Source organism: Ammodytes marinus (assembly GCF_949987685.1).
Source record: "Ammodytes marinus genome assembly, chromosome: 7".
NCBI lineage: Eukaryota > Metazoa > Chordata > Actinopteri > Uranoscopiformes > Ammodytidae > Ammodytes > Ammodytes marinus.
The window spans coordinates 22,923,121-22,944,835 of NC_137211.1; the positions used below are offsets into that span (position 1 = coordinate 22,923,121).

General features: G+C 37.9%; 2 protein-coding genes across 4 annotated transcripts; both read left to right on the forward strand.

Annotated features, from left to right (window-relative positions):
* Nucleotides 1-1,505: 1,505 nt before the first annotated feature.
* On the forward strand, nt 1,506-21,178 carry LOC307252920 (tumor necrosis factor receptor superfamily member 14-like; the record flags this gene model as incomplete). Its single annotated transcript, XM_080030742.1, has 6 exons — nt 1,506-1,636; nt 3,709-3,802; nt 4,186-4,311; nt 4,712-4,867; nt 5,822-5,909; nt 21,079-21,178. The coding sequence occupies exons 1-6, from the start codon at nt 1,568-1,570 to the stop codon at nt 21,176-21,178; spliced, it is 633 nt and encodes a 210-aa protein (XP_079886868.1). The 5' UTR covers nt 1,506-1,567.
* LOC307253459 (tumor necrosis factor receptor superfamily member 5-like) lies at nt 6,659-14,573 on the forward strand. 3 transcript variants are annotated; one of them, XM_080031525.1, is made up of 8 exons: nt 6,659-7,156; nt 9,575-9,667; nt 10,820-10,945; nt 11,844-11,996; nt 12,122-12,206; nt 12,847-12,983; nt 13,108-13,154; nt 13,239-14,573. In XM_080031525.1, exons 2-7 carry the CDS (start codon nt 9,655-9,657, stop codon nt 13,137-13,139), a joined length of 546 nt encoding a protein of 181 aa, XP_079887651.1. In that variant the 5' UTR covers nt 6,659-7,156; nt 9,575-9,654; the 3' UTR covers nt 13,140-13,154; nt 13,239-14,573. The 3 variants fall into 3 exon arrangements, with proteins under 3 accessions (XP_079887651.1, XP_079887650.1, XP_079887649.1); XM_080031524.1 differs by lacking the exon at nt 6,659-7,156 and adding an exon at nt 8,975-9,461 and having other exon boundaries at nt 13,268-14,573; XM_080031523.1 differs by lacking the exon at nt 6,659-7,156 and adding an exon at nt 8,979-9,461.
* Nucleotides 21,179-21,715: the final 537 nt, after the last annotated feature.

A 21,715-nucleotide genomic window follows, 5' to 3' on the forward strand; every position in this document is an offset into this window, starting at 1 on the left:
AACACACACAGACAGACTTGTAGCCTATACACACATAAGGAAACAAATATACCTTCATATACAGTATAATAGCCTAGATGGCTTACCATAATTTTTTTACAGTTTTTGTCATGTGCCAACCAGCCCCCAAATCAGTGTGCCAACCAGCCCCGCTCACATTTTAACCAAATTTGAGATGAAATTGTATAAGCCAACTAGCATTCCTCATCACAGACTATGAAATCTTACATTAAAATGTAGCTGATTCTCATGTTTATAAACTAGTTATAACACATTTACAATATCTCCAACTTTCACAGTTTTATTATATGTTTAGTCAAACCACTTTTTTACTTTCGCTACTATAAAACGGAAATTTTACCCTCGCCAAAAAAGTTAGTTACTTTCACATGTTTTAACATAGTAGATGAGTGCAAGTAAAGAAAACAGACATTTTGATGTAAAAATGTTGTTTCTGTGACCTTCCAAGGACCAGAAAATAGGTGTGTGCCAACCTGCCCCGTGTGCCAACCAGCCCCGGGCTCCACTCATCCGGGAATTTCTCGCATACCCAAACTCGCATACCCATCCGTCACATACTCAAATTGAAGTAAAAATGAGTATGAGTAGGACGTTAGTATGGCTTTCCGAACACAGCCTGTGTGTTGCAAGTCCTGCCGACACGGCTCCTATTATAGGAGTAAGATGTGGCTTTTATTGTGAAAGTATAAGTTATGACGCAACACTGTTGTTCTCTCGCAGTCACGTAATAAGCAGCAGAGCCAACTTGAACGTGTCGCAGGAACGGTGAGGAGCTATTTTTTATTCTATTTCGAGCAATGTTCACGTCTAGAAAGCTTGTTGTTCCGGTGTCGCTAAAGCTGTTTGCTCCAGTCTTCTAAAAATAGGGTCAATTATACAGAGTGAAAGTAAAACTAGTGTTACACATAGGCTACTTTGAACTTGGTTAAAAATAGCATTGAGGTTACTGTAAATATATAGATTTTGATGGGAACATTTGATTAAATAAAAGCAATAACAAACTAACCTCCTTATTTGTTGATCTTAAGGAATATACAAAGTTTGACAAGCTTCTATATACGAAGCACTGAGTGGTGTCAAAAGTGGTTTGAAGCCACTGCTTGCAGTGACTTGTCAGATAACAGATGAAACCAGTGAAGTGTTAAAGACTTCGATTCACCTTTGCTTTCACATTTGAAGCTCATCTGAAAGCATTCTCTCTCCCTACAATGTAGCTCCGACTAGCTCCTCTCGGATGTATTTATGTTAATCATCAACAGCTCACAGGCAAGTTATCAATACTTAATCTAAACTTTGAACGCAGCAGTTAACACACAATGCAGCTCTAAACTAGTACTGCTCCTCAAGTGTGGACAGTTTGAACAGGATTGAATCCGGTTTGGCTTAGATAAGGATCAGTCTGGCTCTGTTACCCAGGATTTTCAACATGGCGTTTATCCTGAAAACAAACTATGTATTGTGTTTTTCTTCAGGGTTTTCGTGTCCTCGTTTTGGATTTTTACATTTTCGTTCATCCTAAATCTCAGTGAGATGATGTCTGCAGCCCATGAAGACTGTGACTCTGTTGAATGAAATGATGTTCAGAAGAAATCCTGTGACAGCTGCAGCACTGCTGGTAAAATAATTGGCATCAATGTATACATCATGTTGCTTCTCTTTTCCAACAAGCCTGTCTTTGGAACCCTTTTTCCACTGTTACTCTCACATCAACATAAGAAGAGAGAGCCTTTATTTATACTGTACAACACAATTAGGAGCTCTACTGCTGTCCTGCAGGGATAACAAACTCTGAATTTATCTCTCCACTCTGAGTGGACCAACTCTGTGATGAGAAACTCTGAGTTTTCGGTTTCAGAATGAGAACAGCCGATCAGGCTTGGGTCATTCTCAATTCATTTTCACTCTGTACTCTGTAGTGCTGCTTGAGTGCGAGAGGCTGCAAGTGGTCAAAACGGTAAAATGGGACGGCACTTTCACACACATCATGTTACCTTGGCGATGCTGTATCAATTCATTTCAAAGGGGCTTTATTAGCATGGAAAACAAGAGCAAATAAATAAGAAATATAGACGGAAACTAATTCTAGTTTTGAAAAAAATGATAAGAAGAAGTACAGACAAACTAATAAACCTAATTATTATTTATTCATTTTTTTCAATATTGCATCATTAAAGATAACCTATTATTATGCTATTTTTCAGTCTAACTTTGGTACTGCAGTTTTGCATCTATTGATCAGATAAATGATGGATCAACAGGAAATCATCAGGAAACACATGCCTACGAACGATTGAGATTTCTGCTGGTAAAAAAAAGTAGCATCAATGCATAAATCATGATGCTTTGTCTTCTCCAACAAGTCTGTCTATGAAAAGCTTTTTTCTTTATACTTTCACCTTTACTTTCACATCAACATTAGTAGAGGAAGCATTTTTATACTGAACAACAAAATTAGGAGCTCTGCTGTGTTTTTTTTAAATCGCTGCTTTTTGAAGACCATGTGAGTTCCCCAGATATGGGTTTTCCACAATATTTTCTTTATTTCTAACAAATGAAAAAAACAAAAATAAAAAGCAAGTGTGAAACAGCATACAAAATAAATATAAGTGTCATAAACAATATTAATGAATAATTGAATTGTCTGTGTCCGAAAAGCAGTAGGAGGAAGCCAACGCTTATTGAGTTCCACCCCTTAATCAACTGCTCTTGTATACATTTATCAGCTATACACACACCTACATTTACATATGTGCACCACATTTTTTATTTTTTTAAAGATATTTTTTGGGCATTTATTATGCTTTATTGATAGTGCAGAGAGACAGAGGTGAAATGGGGCAGAGAGGGGAGTGACATGCAGAGAACGACCGCGGGTGGGAATCGAACCCGGGTCTGCTGCTGGGCCCGGCCCGGGAGGGGGACGCCTTACCAACTGAGCTAAAGGCGCCCCGTGCACCAAATTTTTTACATTTATACAATAGTTGAATATTTAAGCCATACAAAAAAGGGACAAAAAAAATACAAAAAAGAAGAAAACAAAACCTCATTCACTCATCAACCTATAATCACCTATCCCAATAATCAGTTTAACTACTATCCCACTCAAAATCACCTATCCTCATTCCAATATCGTTTAAAAAAAGTGCTTTTGTACCTCTTTTTAAACTTTTCTAAATCTTGAAGAACCATTTTCCCACGCAGTCCCTGTTGATGTAGGGAAGGGGCACGGTCCGTTCTGTGCTTCCTGTGGTCAATGACGACATGGAGATGACTTCTTTCAGCTCACTGAGTAATGGGAACATTTCTTTATCGTCTTTAGGAGTAGAGCGCAGCAGTGGTAGGTTAAGATGATTTCAAAAGTAGAACTGGGGTTCTGTTAAAAAAAAAATTAAAGTGTGGAAAGAGGCAGTCTCTACCAGCGCCTGTGAAAACCACATCTGAAAGAAGCTTGACCTGAATAAAGACTAAAAATAGAAAAAGTATTTGTGAAAAAAGAGAAAATTCACTTCATATTCGATAAACCCAGGTGTTCCTTCACGTTAACAGACTCAGCTGTTGACAGCTCTGAGTTGAGGGCGTATCACAGAACATTTTCAGAGTTGGATACACAAACATAAAGTTCAGTCTGACATCTGTTAGTTCATTCCAACTCTTCAACATGCATTTGTCTCATGTTCCTCTTCACAGATACTCATGATGAATGTCTTCAGAGGTCACAGCCTCACGTGCCATCGAGCAGAGTATCAGATAGGGAATGAATGCTGTCCCATGTGTCCTGCGGGTAAGATCCTACTGAATGTTAAAGGGATATCTCACCATGATAGTTACATAAAGAGTGCTTTTGTTTGTAAATTGGTGCCAACAAGGTTTACCAGAATCAACCACTTGTGATCACTGGAGTCGGTCTTACTCCGATAGTTGTTGCTGTTTATGTTCATAAGTGAAATATATCAAGGGACCTACAGCTGACAACAGTTTATTCTAACAGTAAAATAACTTTAATCTCTTTTAAACTTGTAATCTGGTGGTGGTGATAAGAATGACACTGTAGTAGACAGCAGTGCCTGTCACTTTGCCTACAGTAGCTCACAAAATTGACATATTTTTATTTTTAATAGAAATATGATGTTGCACAAAGAGTTAAATTGTTTTCTTTTTCAACAGGACAACGTGTAAAAACAGATTGCACAGAATACAGAAGTACTTCTTGTCTGCCCTGCACTGATGGAACATTTATGAATAGTTTAACTGGACAAAAAACATGTTTTCCGTGTTCCCGCTGTGATACAGGTAGATTTCCGTTAATGTTGCCTTTTGAATATAAAACGTATCACTAAGTGTAGATTTAAAGGCTGTAACTAGGCCTGTAACTAATGCAGTGTAAGGACTGTTGAGGATTGGCTTGATATTGCAACGCTGAGTTTGCAGTGATAAAAATGACTGACTGCTTGCAAAAACAAGGACTTGTGTCTTATGACTAAGCCAAAGGCTTTCAACGTGACAAGAAGTCTAATCTTATCAGTTTTTAAATAGCTTTTCATCAGTGACATGTGCAGTAATGATGGATTAGAATTTCACATAGGCTATCCTAAATGTCATTTAAACATTTTGCATGTTGCTCTCTAGTAGATTAAACAGAATACAAGTTTACGGTGTCCTGTCCATAAATAACCTCTGTATGTGTTGGCAGGTTCTGGGTTAAAGGAAAAGACTGCATGTACAACAACATCAGATATAGTTTGTGAACCACTGGAGGGATTCTACTGTAGAGACCCTTTAGAGGGTGGCTGTATTGCAGCACATAAACACACAAGCTGTGGACCAGGACAATACATCAGTCAAAAAGGTTGGTTTACTTATTCAAAATAGTAGGTGAGATAAAGGTTGAAGTATGCAAGTGAAATATCAAATGAAAGGGAAGGGGATTTAGAATTGTGATATTAAGCGAAATGATGCATCTGCCTGACCTGTGAATCACTTTCTCAAATGCTTAGTTTCACATACTGTATTTAATTGTTTTTGGGCATGAGTTCATGATTCACACAAATGATAATACAGGCAGGCAGCTGTTCGGACCAAGGTACGCTGCAGGTGCATCTACATATAGGCCGCAGGTGATGAAAAAACTAGCTTTATTCTGCCCTGAAAGTCAGGAATAACAACGTCCCGTGTCTCTTTTGTGGTGAACTTTCTTTTCAACTGTCGTTCACATTGTGCCATTTGTTTGGTTTGACAAAAGATTCAAAGCCCCAGGTCTACTCTAGTCAGAATTTTGCGGAGCTTTAAGCAACATCTAACAAAGCTTAAAGCTTAAAAATTAAAAATATAAATATTAAAGATATTGTTATGTGATTGTTGGTTATATATGCACCAAGATGGTTTCTGATGACATGAACCATTCTTTATTTTTCTCTAGTCGTTTGCTGATCATCTGTCATGTCCATGACAGTCAGCTGATGAAGGCCACACCATTTGTCTTAAAGCTCCACAAAATGTCCACTACATGAACCTGTTGCTAAGAATCTTTTGCCATTTCCAAGATGTACTTTGAGGTAGGCGCTGTACTAGAACATCTCATCATACCTCAAAGAATACCAACATAGATTTATGCTGAAATATAAAAGTTTATTTTTAGGACCTGAACAAAGAAATGTTAATGGAAGTATTTCCAAAAATCTCTATAATTCAATAATGTTTTTAATTCAATGGAAATCAGGTCTGATAAAAGGTTATACCTCTTTGATGATCCTTTCATAATATGTTTACTGAACTAGTTTCAATATAATTTGTGTTCCTGCAGGAACGGCATCCAGAGACACTGTGTGCTCTGACTGCAGCAGTGGAACATTTTCAAATGGGACATTAACATCTTGTCAGCCACACACAGAGTGAGTGAAGCTTCACATCAGACCTGGACACTCCTGAGTTCTTACAACAGCAGTCAATTCAAGATTCACAGCAAATGTTCCTGTTAATAATGTCTCTCTATCATTCCAGATGTGGATCAATGAATCTTCAACTGATCAAACCAGGAACTGGTTCAGCTGATGCTGAATGTGGAGAACCAGACATGACATTAGTGCTGATCAGTGTTATTGTTCCGCTGCTTTTTTTATTATTAGGGCTGTCAGCATTTTTATTATATCGTCGAAAAATGATGAGGAAAGCCGGTAAGAGTTGCATTCGGACATTAAGAACATCATGTGTTTGATAGATGATAAAATTGAACGTTGTTGATTTCAGTGTTTTTACTTAATTTTATTACAGAAACAATACAAACCAAACAGGTATGTTTTTTACTCTCCTGTTACTCAATTTCATTGTTATACAGTAGTAACTAGGAGTAATGTAAGTAATTAAATGGTCTCACTCACTTATCAATATTTCTATAGGAGGAGACACGTTTACAGAACATAACAGAGGAGCAGCAGGTAAGACATCAGTGTATTCTTCATTAACATGTCCACTGACCGAGGACTTTTCTGACTGAGCAACACTGTCACATCTGTTAAACAAGGTCAGATGTTTCTATTCAATATAAATGTATTTCTCTCCTTAGGATGGGACGCAGTGTGTCTAAACATGCAGACCGTTTTTTCGGACACTGCAGAGTAAATGTTCTCTAGAATCCTGTTGTGATATAGTTGGATGCTGGGACATTGTCTTTGCAGTGTACATAAATAATATCAGTCCAAGATTTTGTTGCTGAACACATCCTCCTCTCCAGATCTGCTGCTCTACAGACTAGGTCACTGTTTCTTAAGGAATTCATTGAATGTTACTTTCTACAATGAGCATTGTGGAGCTTGTAACATGACTGAGTGGACTCTATAGACTGATTGTATATTAAAGGTCCAATATACAGAATACACAATTTCCTTCTCAATGACGGCACCACCTATGGCTGCAAAGTGAGCTGTGCATCATAAGCAATCACTGGACTTACACATTTGCAGTCTGGCAGGAAAAAAGCTTTACCACCGGAGAATACAGCCTGCAAGGTATGCAAACAATCATTCGACTAAACACACTTGCAGCCCGGCGAGAATCAAGCTGCACCAACTCCTGCGAGCACCGCAAGGAAGTGCGGGACAAAACAGTGATGTGTGATGAAGCAGTTATAATGATGGGTGAGGTAGGTTTTGTTTGCACGGTTTATTTTATTTTAGTGTGTCTAACGTTATGTTTCTTACACACAGTGGTGTGTGTGTGGTAGTACATTTACTTAAGTACATTTTTTGAGCATTTGTACTTTACATGCGTAGGCTATCTGCTTTTTTGTAAACTGGTGACTTTTACTCCACAACATTTCAAAGACAAAAGTTTTACTTTTGACTCCACTGTCTTTCTAGGAAGGTTGTCGTTACTCGTTAAGTTCAGGCTAAGCAAAGCATTGAAGTCAGCTGTTGAATTAGCCCACACTATGTTCCTGACATAAGGAAACCAATCACAGTACCCGCTGACAGCTGGTTTTCATGTGAAGACCAAAAAAGTCACCCAGGATGTTCTTTCATTCAGACCAAAGTGAGATGGCGACAGCAGGAGATTTACCTGTTGCTAGAGACGGAGAACAATACATGACCAAATCAGAGCACCCATGGCCATATCTCTCTATCTCAAAGTCAATATTCAAGATGTCGGAAATGAGAAATGACTCTTATTGATTCAAATGTTTAGACTAATATCTTTACTGCAAACAACAAACATATCTGCTTTCAAGAACTCTCTGCCCACCTTGAGAAAACACTTTGAGGTCTATGTTCTTTTCTCTCCCAGATAAAGATTTTGAATAATTTTTTTTAAATGTCATGATTGTAAGTTTATGCAATGAAAAATTGGCTGGGCAACTTTCACTTGTAGTTGAGTCATATTTGACCAGGAGTATCTATATCTATATTTGACTTGAGTACTAAGGTCGAGTCCTTATCCTCCATTGATACACAACTTTTCGTGCTCAGCTGCTTCTTCTCTTTTTATATGCGGTACACGCTTGGGAACCAGAGTTTATGTTGGGAACGCACAAGTTGGCTTGCACTAATGAGTAATGACATTTCAAATAAAGGCTGTTTGCATGTGTCCTGAAGACACTGTGAGTCAGTATGTTGACATACGTCCTCAAAACAAACACGACACTATTGCATACATTTTATCTTTCTTTATAGCTATACCTTCTTGAAATTAAATGTCACAAAAAACAAATAGCCTACATGAGAGTGAAAATAGCCTAAAGTCCTGCATTTAAAACCTTCAGTTCTGCAGTATTAGCAGAGTATGAACAGTAGCCTACCATTGTGCAGTAAAAAGGTCCCCGTCATTGTTTTCCTATAATCTGATCATGTTTCTGGTTGAATATTTCGGCTGCATTAATACTGCCTATTGCCTTTACCCATATGGTTTTACCACGTTAGACAGTAAGCTCAGTACTCTTTAGCCTATTGTTGAGTAATTTAATGCATCATCTTTAAAAATATCGCAAAATCACGTCTCTGTAAAAAGTGTTCACTAACAAAAAGGGGGATGCACATGTTTAAATTAACTAGTAGGCCTACTTGCTCTTGAGTAGGCTTTTATGTGCTTTGAGTTAGCCTATATTAGGCTTAATAACTTTAAACCCAAAGTTTAACAAAATGTGCCAAAGAGAACATGGTATAACATAGAATAGCCTAATGGTTTAGGCTAATAACATATAATAATATTAGGCTATACACTATATGGTAAAGACGTAAATCAGTGTGTAGAGCATTGACATATAAAGAAAGGTGTAGAGTGAAACCATGAGTGAAACGTATTAGGACTTATTAGCAACACCCGCCCACCTACTTCCGCTCAATTTGAATGTCAAATTAAATTAAGTACGGTAGGACCAGATAATATATAGATATAGATAATATATATTTTATAATATGTCCATGGGTAGGACCAGGCTAGGGGTTTATCAGGAGAGTTTCGTTTTTTCTCAGTAGGCATAGAACAGAAGTTATATGTCAGTACTACACGCTTTCTTTCCATGCGTACGGCAGCTCTCTTCCGCATTCAGTGTGAGCAGTTGGCTTTTCATTTATCTTTGTGAGCCCGGATGTAGCCAGCAATAAGTCGCTGCTGCTTCATGAGTTTGTAAAAAAAAGAAGTTTGAACTTGCAGCACATCAAACTCCATAAGCGTCCCAAACTGACTTGAATTGACCACTTTGTTTTAAAAAAGAAAACACTGTAAATGTTTTATTCGTCTTCGTCAATAACTGGGTGTGCACCATTTCCTCAAACACGCTACACGGTATGCTGACACAACCCCTTTGGTTGATCGGGGATTTCCACAGCTTGTTATCGTTTTTTATTAGGGCTATATAATTTTTTTTCAAAATGACAACTTTATCATGTCTAAAAGTTGGTGAAACAATGTGAAAGGTCGCGTTGCCATGATTTGGACTTTGGTGTTTTTTGGTAAGTTACTTTTACGTTGTACACTGACGCCATGTAGGCCTAGTAGCTGCTTCGTTAGCATAAGGCTATACGTTTGGGGTGCAGACCAAATAAACAAACTGCTTCTCTGACAGGTTGCGTCACCTCCTTCGCGGTGCCTGTGCTGTGCTGTCGTCCAAAGGAGTATACAACACGTGATGGGCAATGCTGCCCAATGTGTCAAGAAGGTACAACATGAAACATAAAACTCTTCTAGGTCTCACTCCTCCCTATCTAACTCAGCTTCTTCACCTGCGCCCCCACCCTACACACAAGGCTACTCACCTCCTACCAGGCCATTGCTTAAATAAGACATTGTTTCTTAGCATTGTTTGTCTTTTTAAATAAAGGTTGATGATGTAACAAGACATCCATGTCGCTCTGTCCCACGTAGGCTACATCTCCATGTTATCTAAAATCGATCTCTCCTCAAGGATTCCCTATAATGTGTAGAACAGACACAGGACCCATCAAAATCATCACACCACTGTAAAATAATAAACGTTGTTGCAAGGCTGCACTCACGTTTGTAGCTTCTAAAAGACGTGTTATTTATTTGTGAAATGCGTCATGATCTTTTTAAATCGTGCGTCTATTCGCAAATGCATCAAATTAGATCGTGACACTTTATTTAGCTTATCTTCTGTCCTGTAAGAGGTTTGCCAAAACGATCATTGTGAATAATCTGTTTAGCTCTCTTATAGGTCTGTTCCCATGTCATCAGCCTGATCTGGCAAGCTTTAAATTAATTTCTCTCCTCCAGATCACTAGATCTCAATAGTTTACTCTCACAATATATTCTATTATTTAAATGTGTCTACAATCAACAACGGTTTTCTATTTGAGTAACAATTTGTAAATCTGTTTATGTCAATGTAAAAAGCCCATCCGAATGGTTTTGATGCGAGGAGGACTTTCATACAGGAGTCACCAGCAGAGCAACCTCTGTAACACAAAGATGCACAAGGATTAGCAATAAAACATGACAACACATCAATGATTATTCATTTTGTATTATTATTATTTCTGAGTATAAGTATGAATGTAAGTGTATTAAATGTCATAACATGGTGGTTACAGTGAATGTGTCCTTCAATTGATCTAGGAAACAAATGAACACAAAGTAGTGTTTTTGGACCAAACAGTAACTACTTTTTCTTTGGCAGCTCTAGTCTGATAAAGAAATAATTTTTTTGGAATCAATATATTAAAGCAAAAAAACACGGAAACACACATCAATCAAATCTAAAGCAAAACTGTATAAAAGGTTGAAATGAAATGTGTAGACATGTCCCAATCAGACATGACATACTGTATCTGTATGTATCTGCCTCTAACAGGTTCAGTGGTGCGAAAGGACTGCACAGCACAGACCGGCACACGGTGCAACCCCTGTGAGCCTGGGACTTTTATGAACGAGCCCAATGGCCTGACTAAATGCCTCACCTGCAGCTCCTGTAACCAAGGTACAATCCTACTTAGATGATTAGCCGGTTCTTTATGTAGGTCATCACTCTCATTTAAAAGCAATTTCACCAAACGTAGTGCGGCTCTGAGGAACATTATACATTATACATCATTATACTTCTAGGCCCACTGTTACAAGCAGTGTTTGTTCTAGGAGCCAGTAGAGAACACAGATAAGAAGGCAGTTGGTGCATAATAGCCTTATAAAGAAAATGATACCATTGTTTGTCCACTTATTGCTGGTTCAGCAAAGTCTTCCTTCAGTTGCTCCACGTGCTACAGTCTTCCGCCCATACCCGTATCGTGGCTCTTACACGTGGCCCATACTGAATTATTATACCTCAGCTAAAATGAAAGCTGACTGTATAACCGTTTCAAACTAATTATACTCACTTACCGAATACTTGTATACACTCCAGTTGAGACGGCTGCTGCTCCTTTCTTCACCAGGAGCAACTGCCTGGCTGCTGATCACGTTAGCAGCAGTAGAGGATGGGAAAGTTCCGGTCCACGCCCCAACGTGTTTCACTCTATTTCCCTGCAGCACACCAAACTCCATAAGCGTCCCAAACTGACTTGAATTGACCACTCTGTTTTAAAAAAGAAAACACTGTAAATAATAATACAGTAATATAATAATAAGACAATAATAATTATGAATGTAAGTAGTTCCACCCCACAGATCGGCTAAACAATCTCCGATCAGCCCCATCATAGCAGTTTGGCCAATCGGAGCTCTCCCTTCTGCTGCTGTGTGGGTTGGGTCTCGTGCATCTCATGATTGTCTGAAGTCAAACAAAATAGCACATCGTCCTATTATTTCAAATATTATTTAAGGTGCAATAGGTTGTAAATAAGTTCAACACTACTATAAAGACTGTTTCTGCTTGTTTTAAGGTCTCTTTACCAAACAGGACTGCACGACAACAAGCGACACAGTGTGTGGTGTCTTAAATGGATACTTCTGCACAAGCTTTGTAGATAATGCAGGATGTGGTTTGGCAGTGAAACATAAGCAGTGTGAATCGGGTGAAGGGATAAAAGAGGCTGGTAAGTAAAACTGAAAGTCAGAATAGTTTAGCAGTCTTTTCTTTACATGTTTACATTTAGTGATGGATTTTCTTTAGAGGTTCGATTTGTGTGTAATTAATGTCCCATATGTGTGTTTCTCTTAGGAACCGGCGTAGCTGATACAGTGTGTGAAAGTTGTCAGCCGGGCTATTTTTCACAGGATGGCGTGAACTGCACAGCTTGGACTATGTAAGACATTGTTTGTAAATGAATTGCTCGAAAAAGTGGAATTCTTCCTTCCCTGTAGCACAAAATGACCAAAATTGGATTAAACTGTTTTATGGCTCCCAATTTGAGGGAATCCTTCAGACTCTTTGCCAATCCCCAAGTCTTGTTTAATGGTAAGACAATGTCAATGAAAACAAAAATAACTTTCATTTGACTTTTTGTGGGTCACTTTTAGTATTGAAGAAGACATACTTTATTAAATTCATTTTTTTTACACATATTACACACACAGAGGCCCGAAATACAGAAATGCAACGGGTCCTTTTACACATGCATTGAATGGAGAGCTGTCAGAGTGGGCAGCCAATCTCGCAGAGACGCCACTCTGAGTAGTTTGGGGATTCGGTGCCTTGCTCAAGGGCACCTTGGCAGTGCCCAGGAGCTAGAAGTCCACACACTCCAACATTGGTCCAAGCGGGGCTTGAACCAAAAACTTTCCGGTCTCTAACCCAAATCCCTGTGGACTGAGCTACTGCGGTGCATATTGATTTTTTAAAACAGTGTTACATATTGTATTTTCACATTTTTGGTCACACAATATTATTATTCTTCAGAAACAAACATTGTACCAAAGTTACCTTTCATGTCTCTTCTCCAACAGTTGTTCTGCACCAGATGTTAAGGTCAAAGAAGGAACCATGAGCAGGGATGTTGTCTGTGGATCTGCTTCAAGACATCATTACTTCTATATACCTTTATTATTGTTTTCATTAACAGTTGTTGGGCTTGTGTTCACAGGTTAGTGCCCGTTCTGAATCCCTAATTCTACCCCCTAATATATCATCTTGACATCATTTCCACCCTGTGAATGGTCACTAACTGTTTAAACTAACACGTTGTTTTTTTTGTTTTGTTTTTGCAGGCAAACTAACATCAAAAAAAAGTTCTGCATAGTCTCCAGCGAGGAGGGTAGGTGACTTACCCATGAATTTGTCTGCTCAAGGAAGCCTCACAAGTGCAGAATTAATTTCCAATTATTATTTTTTTTTTCAGAATAACAACTGAAGATTTGTGTGTTCCAGGGAGACATTTACTCGGCCACTGACCTGCTAAACCTAATGCTTTGGTTTCAAGGCCCTTATTGCACTTGCTCCAGCTCTTCATGTTAACTAAGTTTGAAGCCGGATTGATGGGTGTTAGGTTGGTAACTGTGTGACCTGATGTTCATAACAAACTTTTTAATTCTGAAGAATTAAAAAAGTTAGCTATTTGAGCCCTAATGACTTGTTTTTATGTTTACAAAGGAACAAATTATGTGTTACGTCAAATATGTCCATAATAGAGAACGAAACAGCTCTTCAAGTACAAGCTGAGTTAAGCACACATCCATTGAAATCTTTCAAATGGGACCCAGTGAAGGTGGTAGGAGACAGGAGGGGGATAGCGAAGCTGTCATCTACAGTATGTTGGACAGCACATCCACCCCCTTCATGAGACAGTTACATCACTGAGCGATTCCTTCAGTCACAGACTGATACACCTGTAGTGTGTGAAAGAGAGATACTGCAGATCTTTTCCTCCTACAGCAGTCAGACTGTACCATCTGCACTGTTGAACTTTGTGATATATTTGTGTTTTTTTACTGTCACTTGCCTTTTTTTACTGCTTCAGTAAGCCTACTTTTTAACTGTTAACTTACATTACATTTTACTTTGTTGACATTTTTATAAAGTATTCCTGTGGGATAAAATTACTAACAACTGCTTGGTGCGATTGGATTCAAAACAAGACATTAAATGTCATATTTTGCTTTGATCCAGTGTGCATTACCATGACAAATGAATGATGAAATTAATTTTTTGTTGTTAATGACCAAAGAATCATAATTATAAGTTTCCAAAGCAAGTTCTGTGTTTCCGCCCTTTACATACTATCAAGTTTAATGCACTTAACACACGTTTGTTTTTATTGATTTATTGTGATTTTACTTTTCTTTAATATGTGAAACCCCTACATACAGTAGGAAGAAAACATAATTCCCACATTCATGCACCAGGAATGATAATCCACTAGACATCACATAACACAGGGCAGCTATTAGCACTACTTACTATTTCCCGCCACTCCTTTTGTGATTGTTTTTATGTGTTTATTGTTTACATTGTTGTATTATTAGGATGATGGCATGACTGCTTCTCTCATTAAAGAGTGAACATGACCAGTGCAGTCAACACTTTTATATATATTTTTTAAATATTCAATGTATTCTCTTGTAAGTTAATTTAGCTTTGTCTAATTGTTTTTTACAGCTTTAATGCATTTCTTGAAATGCCTGTGTTTAAATGCAGATATACAAATAAAGTAATCTGCCTTGACCTATCCATCTCAGTCAAAGGTGTCTGCACTTGCTTGAATGTGTTTACCTTAAACATGTCAATATTTCAAGGAAGCTGTGGCTTTTTGCACGTGTGTGGTCTTATGTCATCTAGAGCCTTTATTAATAGATACGATGGCCTACTCCCTTAGAAAAGAAATTAACATTTCTCATATGATCATGTGACCACTATAGCTTACTGTTATATCAACTACCACATGGCAGGATTGCTTTTGTGACATGAAAAATAACAAATTGATGCATGCCATATGAACAGTGAGGAGTACATTTTTTTTTACCATTATCATTAGGGAGCACATGATAGCTACTAAATAAATAAAAAACTAATGTCCAAAACACATGAACTGTTAGTATAAGGATGGTGTTTTCCTCACTTGGCCAACATGCACATCCAGCTGATGAAGCTCTCACAAAGACATGTAGCTATATCCTCTCTCATGTTAGCAATACACATCAAAGGTTAATGAGGTGGGGCTTGCAGCAGAGAATGAGAAGGCATTGACTGGACACTAGTGGAAAACTGTGGTCATATTGCATTTTTTGATCAATATTATTACTAGGGAAAATTGAATAGTATATGGATGCTAGTACACATACATTACATACCGTCCCTCTCAAATTCTAAGCCCTTTCTTTGACTGGTTGAAGACAAAGAATGAAGGTTACAGGCCTTGAAACAGTCGGGCAGTAAACGATGGCTGCAGTCCAGGCCTGACAGCGTTACTGGGGAAGATGGGAGAACAAAAGGTGTCTCTGATGTCTGTATATTCAAGTCACTGAAGGCAAAGCACTCCACAGAGGCATAACTTGCATCCAAAACATTTCAGTTCCCTAATATCTGTATCTTCTAAATACATCTGTGTATAAAAACATCCACATTATAGACTGATAATGAGTGTATGTAAGAAGGTTTAGGGCTGCTGGTTCAGCCTCTGACTCTTGTATGGCTCAGTGTTCTGATGATAATTTATGTCTTTCACTCCTAACAGCCTCACATGAAAGCTGAAATAACTGTACTCTCCTGACCTCTAGTGGCTGAAATTAAGAAGGGAAAATTATTTATTTAATTTACTCATGAGTTACCGTAATATTCTGAGATTATCACAAACAATATGGAGAGACACACCAGAAATGTATTACTATATACAACATTTACAGATATATGCAGTCATTATAGTGACATGAACACAATGAATGGATAATACGAAGCCCTTCACCTCTAATATAAAGTCATAATAACTAAAATCACTGCTTCTACTAGGACAGTTACTGCTACTGAAATACTGCTGTATCTATAGTCATAATAATAATGGTTCATTTAAAAAGCACTCATTACATTGTAATATTTAGGCCTATCGATTTACGCATGACCCAAGAACTGCACATTCACGTCTGATATAATACTGTTTTCTCTGACTGGGAACTACAAAGGCTGACGCTGACAGTAAATGGGTATATCTGTGTCAAGACAAGATTTTTTCACACTTCCCTGTTGTGTCCAATTCTCAACCTCATGGCTTTTGACATTGTTGCACTTCTCTTTACCTCATGCTAGCTGTAGTGTGGCCAGGCTTTGAGAAACTAATCTTTACCTGGATTGTTATTTTACTTAAAATATTTCCAGTAGGCTATCTACTTAAAAACTTTGCCTTCAATTCCTTCAATTTTCTCCTCAACAAACTGCTCTAAAAGTCAAGTCAACAGGACATTAAGTATTAATTAATTAATACTTGACAAAGTACAGCGCCAGCAGGTCAAGAAACAAAGGTCTGTGAAGTTTCCTGAACAAGGAAAAGTAGAGTTGGAGTCAGGCCAAAGGGAGGTTTCAACTTGTGATTAGTACGCCTTCAGAATAAAAGCTGAGTAATGCTCTAGTGCTGTAACTGATTCAATGAAAGCTTAGCAATTGAAGGCAGAGCAATCATAAACATAATACAATATGCAGCTTTTGAAATTGTGGAGGCTACATATAATGAGTCATACTTGTCCTAACCATCATCTTCACTTCAAGTCATACTAGCTGTAGTTTGGTCTGGCTGTGTGAGACTATATACTTGGCCTGACAATCAATTTCACTTTATTATTATCATTTGTAGCTGTGTAAGCCATATACTGAACAGCTGACCTGAATGCATAAAAGAAATAATGTGAAATAATAAAGAATGTTAATGGATATTGATATGTATATTTGAATATCCTGGTCTTACCAACTCTAGCTTAATACTTTTTATCTCAACAAGGTTAATATGGAGTTTAATTTCTCTCTCTTTATTTTGTTTTATTAAATAATAATAGGGTTGATACTGCCAAAGAAGTTAGACTTGTACAGTATAATAATGAATAACTTAGGTTACAGCACATCCTATCAAAGTTAACACTAATTACCTGGTGTTACCTGCAAATGTATGGAATTCAATCACTTGTCTATTTGATACAGTATGTTATTAAATAAGGGATAAATTGTCCACTGTTCTCCTTCACGGTTTGGCATTGTCAAAATAGCTCTATATTTGGCTAAAATGAACTTATCAAATTATTCTGTCTATTGTCTATTTAGTATTTTATATTTTCTACAGAGAATCATCTGTTAAACACAAGTTACCTCCGTAGCTGTGATCTTCATGCTTTGTCACAATATTAAATTCACATACAAAGCGGGTTTATGATACAAAACATTACTGAAGCACACACTTGTTTAGAGAACAGAGTTCTTCATAGATATAACTTATTCATTTTGATCTGAAACTGCACCTGACTGAACTTTGTAATAGGGTATACAAGAATAATTCTGGGGGAACACAACAGCAGATATGCTGAATTCCCTGTTAATACTGTTTTGAAATAGATCTGGGTTTATATTTGATTATATTTTAAATCACTAGTAGGTCATTAATGATTGTTCAGGCTTGAATCCTAATGTGAGATTACAGTTCAAATAACCTTTGGTTGGGACTGCGTGGGATGTGAGAATGCAGCTTTCTCTGTCACACAACATGCAGACTCCTCTTGGTCAACATCTGATGATCTGTCTGGTCAAAAAATGCAATATAACATTTCACATTTTTTAGAATTATTTTTGGATTTTGTGTTGAATATCTTGATACATGTTCATTTACAATTTGAAAACTTAAGTATTTTTAATATGAATTGTATGACCAAATAGACCAATGTTCTGTATTTCTAGATATTAAAGAAAAGAGTGGCTGCCCTTGTTTTGATGTTTTCAGTTCAGTTAAACCTCTTATGCTGTTAAATAGCTTCAACCTCCCTATGGTCTCAACATGGACTGAATGATACACATTGATTTTCAGAAAGCTCAGTGGACATTGACGACTTCTCATCCCCCCCCCCCATCTCTGACAAGTCTTTGCTTGTTGCAACAACCCCCTGATGGGGCTGGTTGGTACAAATGCACAACGTGATTCACATATCATCTTATTTGATAAAACATTTGTGTGCAATCAAACATAAGTATGTACAACTCAGACCTTAACCTTTCATTTGATGCTGGTTGAAAAACAAATATTGTGGCTTCATTGTGAAAAGATGAAAAGGATAGGATTTAGCTGAAGCACTACGCCTCCTTTGTTACGTAGTATTGGAATTGATATAAAAGAGTTCCTCTCTTTCTGAGGCAGAGCCAACTCGAATGTGTTGCAGTAACCAGGTAAGGAGCTGTGTTTGTTTAAATGCGATGTTTCATTTGAGAAGGAAAACATTATCCAAGTATAACTAACATAACGTGAGCCAGTAGTTATGGAGCTGCTGAAACTTTTTGCTCCAGGTTTGTTTTAGTTTTTTACTTGATTGAACTGTACCACTCTACAAATGGTGCATGTGTGTGTTAATTATAAGGGTAAGCAAAGAAAATGAATACATTCAACTTAAATATCAAACAGACAATGATTTTAATGGAAACAAATAAAAGCTGTGATGAACAATTGTCAGTTATGAAGTAAAAGTTCCCCAAAAATGTTAGCCTGCTTGAATTACATACTTTGATAATGGTAAAAAAATAAGGCATTTACTTCACTGTAAATACCGTAATTACAGTAAGGAGCCCTGTTTTTATGCTGTATTTCCGTTCTGGAGTTGCTGAAACTGTTGAAATGAAAACAAATAAAGCTGTGATAAACAATTGTCAGTTAAAACCTTTCTTTATATGTCCATGGTTAAAACGAGGACACTGGACTTTGACTTGTATAAACAAGCCAGAAAGCAAATAACCAGTGAAGGATAAAAGTATTATTAGGATACGTCGGTGACTCCTCATTTCAAGCTCCTACCACCCCACCCCCCCCCCCCCCCATCCTCCCCCCTACACTGTGGCTCCTCTGGGACATATTCATGTTTATCCTCAACAGGTCACAGGCAAGTTCTTATGAATACTTTATCTGAACTCTGAAGACAACAGTCAACCCCCAAGGCAGCTCTGGAGCAAGTCTGCAGCAGCCCATGAACTGTGATCCTGGTGAATGCAATGATGTTCAGAAATACACCTGTGACAGCTGCAGCACTGCTGGTAAAATAATCTATAAAAGCAGGCTTCTTTATGTTGAGCAGCAATTAATTCATCTTGCTCCTCCTCTCCAACAACTCTGTCTTTTGAAAACCTTTTCTCCCTATGATTTCTCTCCATAGATACTCATGATGAATATCTTCAGAGGTCACAGCCTCACGTGCTATAGAACAGAGTATCTGACATCGTATTCAGTATGCTGTCCCATGTGTCCTGCTGGTGAGGCCCAAATTAATGTTGAAGGGATATCTCACTTGACAGTTGAATACAGAGTGTTTTTGTTATACTAGCGGCTTCCAGCAAAGTGTATCAGAATTAACAACTTGTGATCACTGGAGTCAGTCTAACTGCTATGGTGGATGTTGTTTATGTGAAATGTATCAGTGAACCTGAAGCTGATTGGAGTTTATTCCAACAGTAAAATAACTGTAATCTCTTAAACTTGTACTCTGGTGGTGGTGACAAGACTGACACTGTAGTAGACAGCAGTCTCTGTCACTTTGCCTGGCACACAACATGCCCTGCACCCTCAAGTTTACATATTTTCATTGAGTAGATATATGATGTTGCATGTTTTCTTTTTCAACAGGACAACACGTAAAATCGGATTGCACAGTGTACAGAAGTACCTCCTGTCTGCCTTGCACTGATGGAACCTTCATGAATGAGCAGACTGGATACAGACACTGTTTTAAGTGTGCCCGATGTGATGAAGGTAGATTTCTGACAATAGTTTTAGAAATTCTACTAGAAAACAAACTAATAGCTGCTCATACAACAAGCAAATGTGGGAATGATGTCGAGCAAAAGCATCTCCGTCTAAATTCTTGCCTTGCTAGAAATGTAACTTAACATTATTTAACGAATGTCTTTGGCTCATGGTGTAACTATTTCAGTTTCCATTTGCATTCGCATGGGTCACATTAATGACAACTATAGAACAATTATAGACAGGGTGATTACATAAGTGAGTAGGCTATAACCTCTGCATGTGTTTGCAGGTTCTGGTTTGAAGATAAAGACTGCATGTACAACAACATCAGATACAGTTTGTGAACCACTGGAGGGATTCTACTGTAGAGACTATTCAGAGGGCAGCTGTTTTTCAGCACAGAATCACACAAACTGCCAACCAGGACAATACATCAGTCAAAATGGTAAATATCTATAACTCCTGACATGTCTGAGGGCCCTTAAAACTCTGGGTTCCTTGTGTCTTTCAGAGTCTTACCTCCAATTCTTTCCTCATGTGTATACGCACAACCTGCTGAAATGGCCGTCATGTCTACTAAACTGAATGATAACTTTAAATATTAACTATGACCAAACAGGTCTACAGAGTCTGCAGCCAGCCATGCCAGTTTAGGCATAATGGACTTAATGCTACAAATGAAAATGCTAGCTATATCTATCAGTCAGTCTGTGTCCTATGTGTCCAACACCCAAAGAAGTATTTTGACTTATTATCAATCCAAAATGCAAACCCAAAGTCACTGAACAGTGCTGCCTCCAGTCATGTTGCTAAGCTAGGCTAACCAGGTCCTTACTGTGGCTCTGTACTCAGTAAGAAAGCAAACAAGCATATTTCCTAAATGTTTTTAACTCCTCCTGTAAGCTGCTGATGTATTTTCAGGTTTCTGTAATGTATTATGTTGTTGCTTAATATTGTCTGGCATGAGTCGATAACACTTAGGCTTACAGCCAATGGTGATTGCCAATGTATGTCATAGGATAAGTTGTCACAAGTTTCATATATAATTTGTGTTAAAGCAGGAACGGCATCCAGAGATGTTCAGATCATCCTGTGCTCTGACTGCAGCAGTGGAACATTTTCAAATGGAACATTAACATCTTGTCAGCCACACACAGAGTGAGTGAAGCTTCACATCAGACCTGGACACTCCTGAGTTCTTACAACAGCAGTCAATTCAAGATTCACAGCAAATGTTCCTGTTAATAATGTATCTCTATCATTCCAGATGTGGATCAATGAATCTTCAGCTGATCAAACCAGGAACTGTTTCAGCTGATGCTGAATGTGGAGAACCAGACATGACAGGAGTGCTGATCGGTGTGTAATGGGAGAATTACTTTTAAGGCCTATTTACAATAGTTCACTAGAGGTTCAGTAGATGAGCTCAGGCACTTGCTGCTGATTCTTGCAGAATTCTATCTACTCGTGAACTCCATTTGTCCTTGAAGATTCCGTTCTCAACTCCTTTTTTAATCTATGCTGTTCCTAGCTCATTATTTTTTGTTTCACCTTGATGCTAGCTAAAACTGACTTATTATGCAGTTAAACTGACGTAGTGATGACGCTACGGACTGCTCTATAATAACTCATGTATTCCTCTAAACTGCAGAGATGCACTACCGCAGTTTGCAAGTAGAATACTTTCATCAATCTCTGTATTGCTTCTCCCCTTGCATGCCAAATTAAATACTTAAAGACAAGTTTGGTCTTCTTCATGTACTTTATTCTGCAAGAAATATATAATGGTATATATTTCCATAACAAGTGTTGTAATTGTTGTGCAGCTTTTTTTATTTATTAATTGGAGCGTCTGCATTATTATTGTTTTGTCTTAAGAAAAGGGAGGAAAGGAAACACAGGTA

Bases quoted from the DNA above. Each gene is read 5' to 3' on its own strand.
- LOC307253459 (XM_080031524.1), top strand. From the start codon at position 9,437: ATGATTTGGACTTTGGTGTTTTTTG. The intron at 9,668-10,819 runs GTACAACATGAA...TGCCTCTAACAG, and splicing joins CTGCCCAATGTGTCAAGAAG to GTTCAGTGGTGCGAAAGGAC. The intron at 11,997-12,121 runs GTAAGTAAAACT...TGTTTCTCTTAG, and splicing joins TGAAGGGATAAAAGAGGCTG to GAACCGGCGTAGCTGATACA.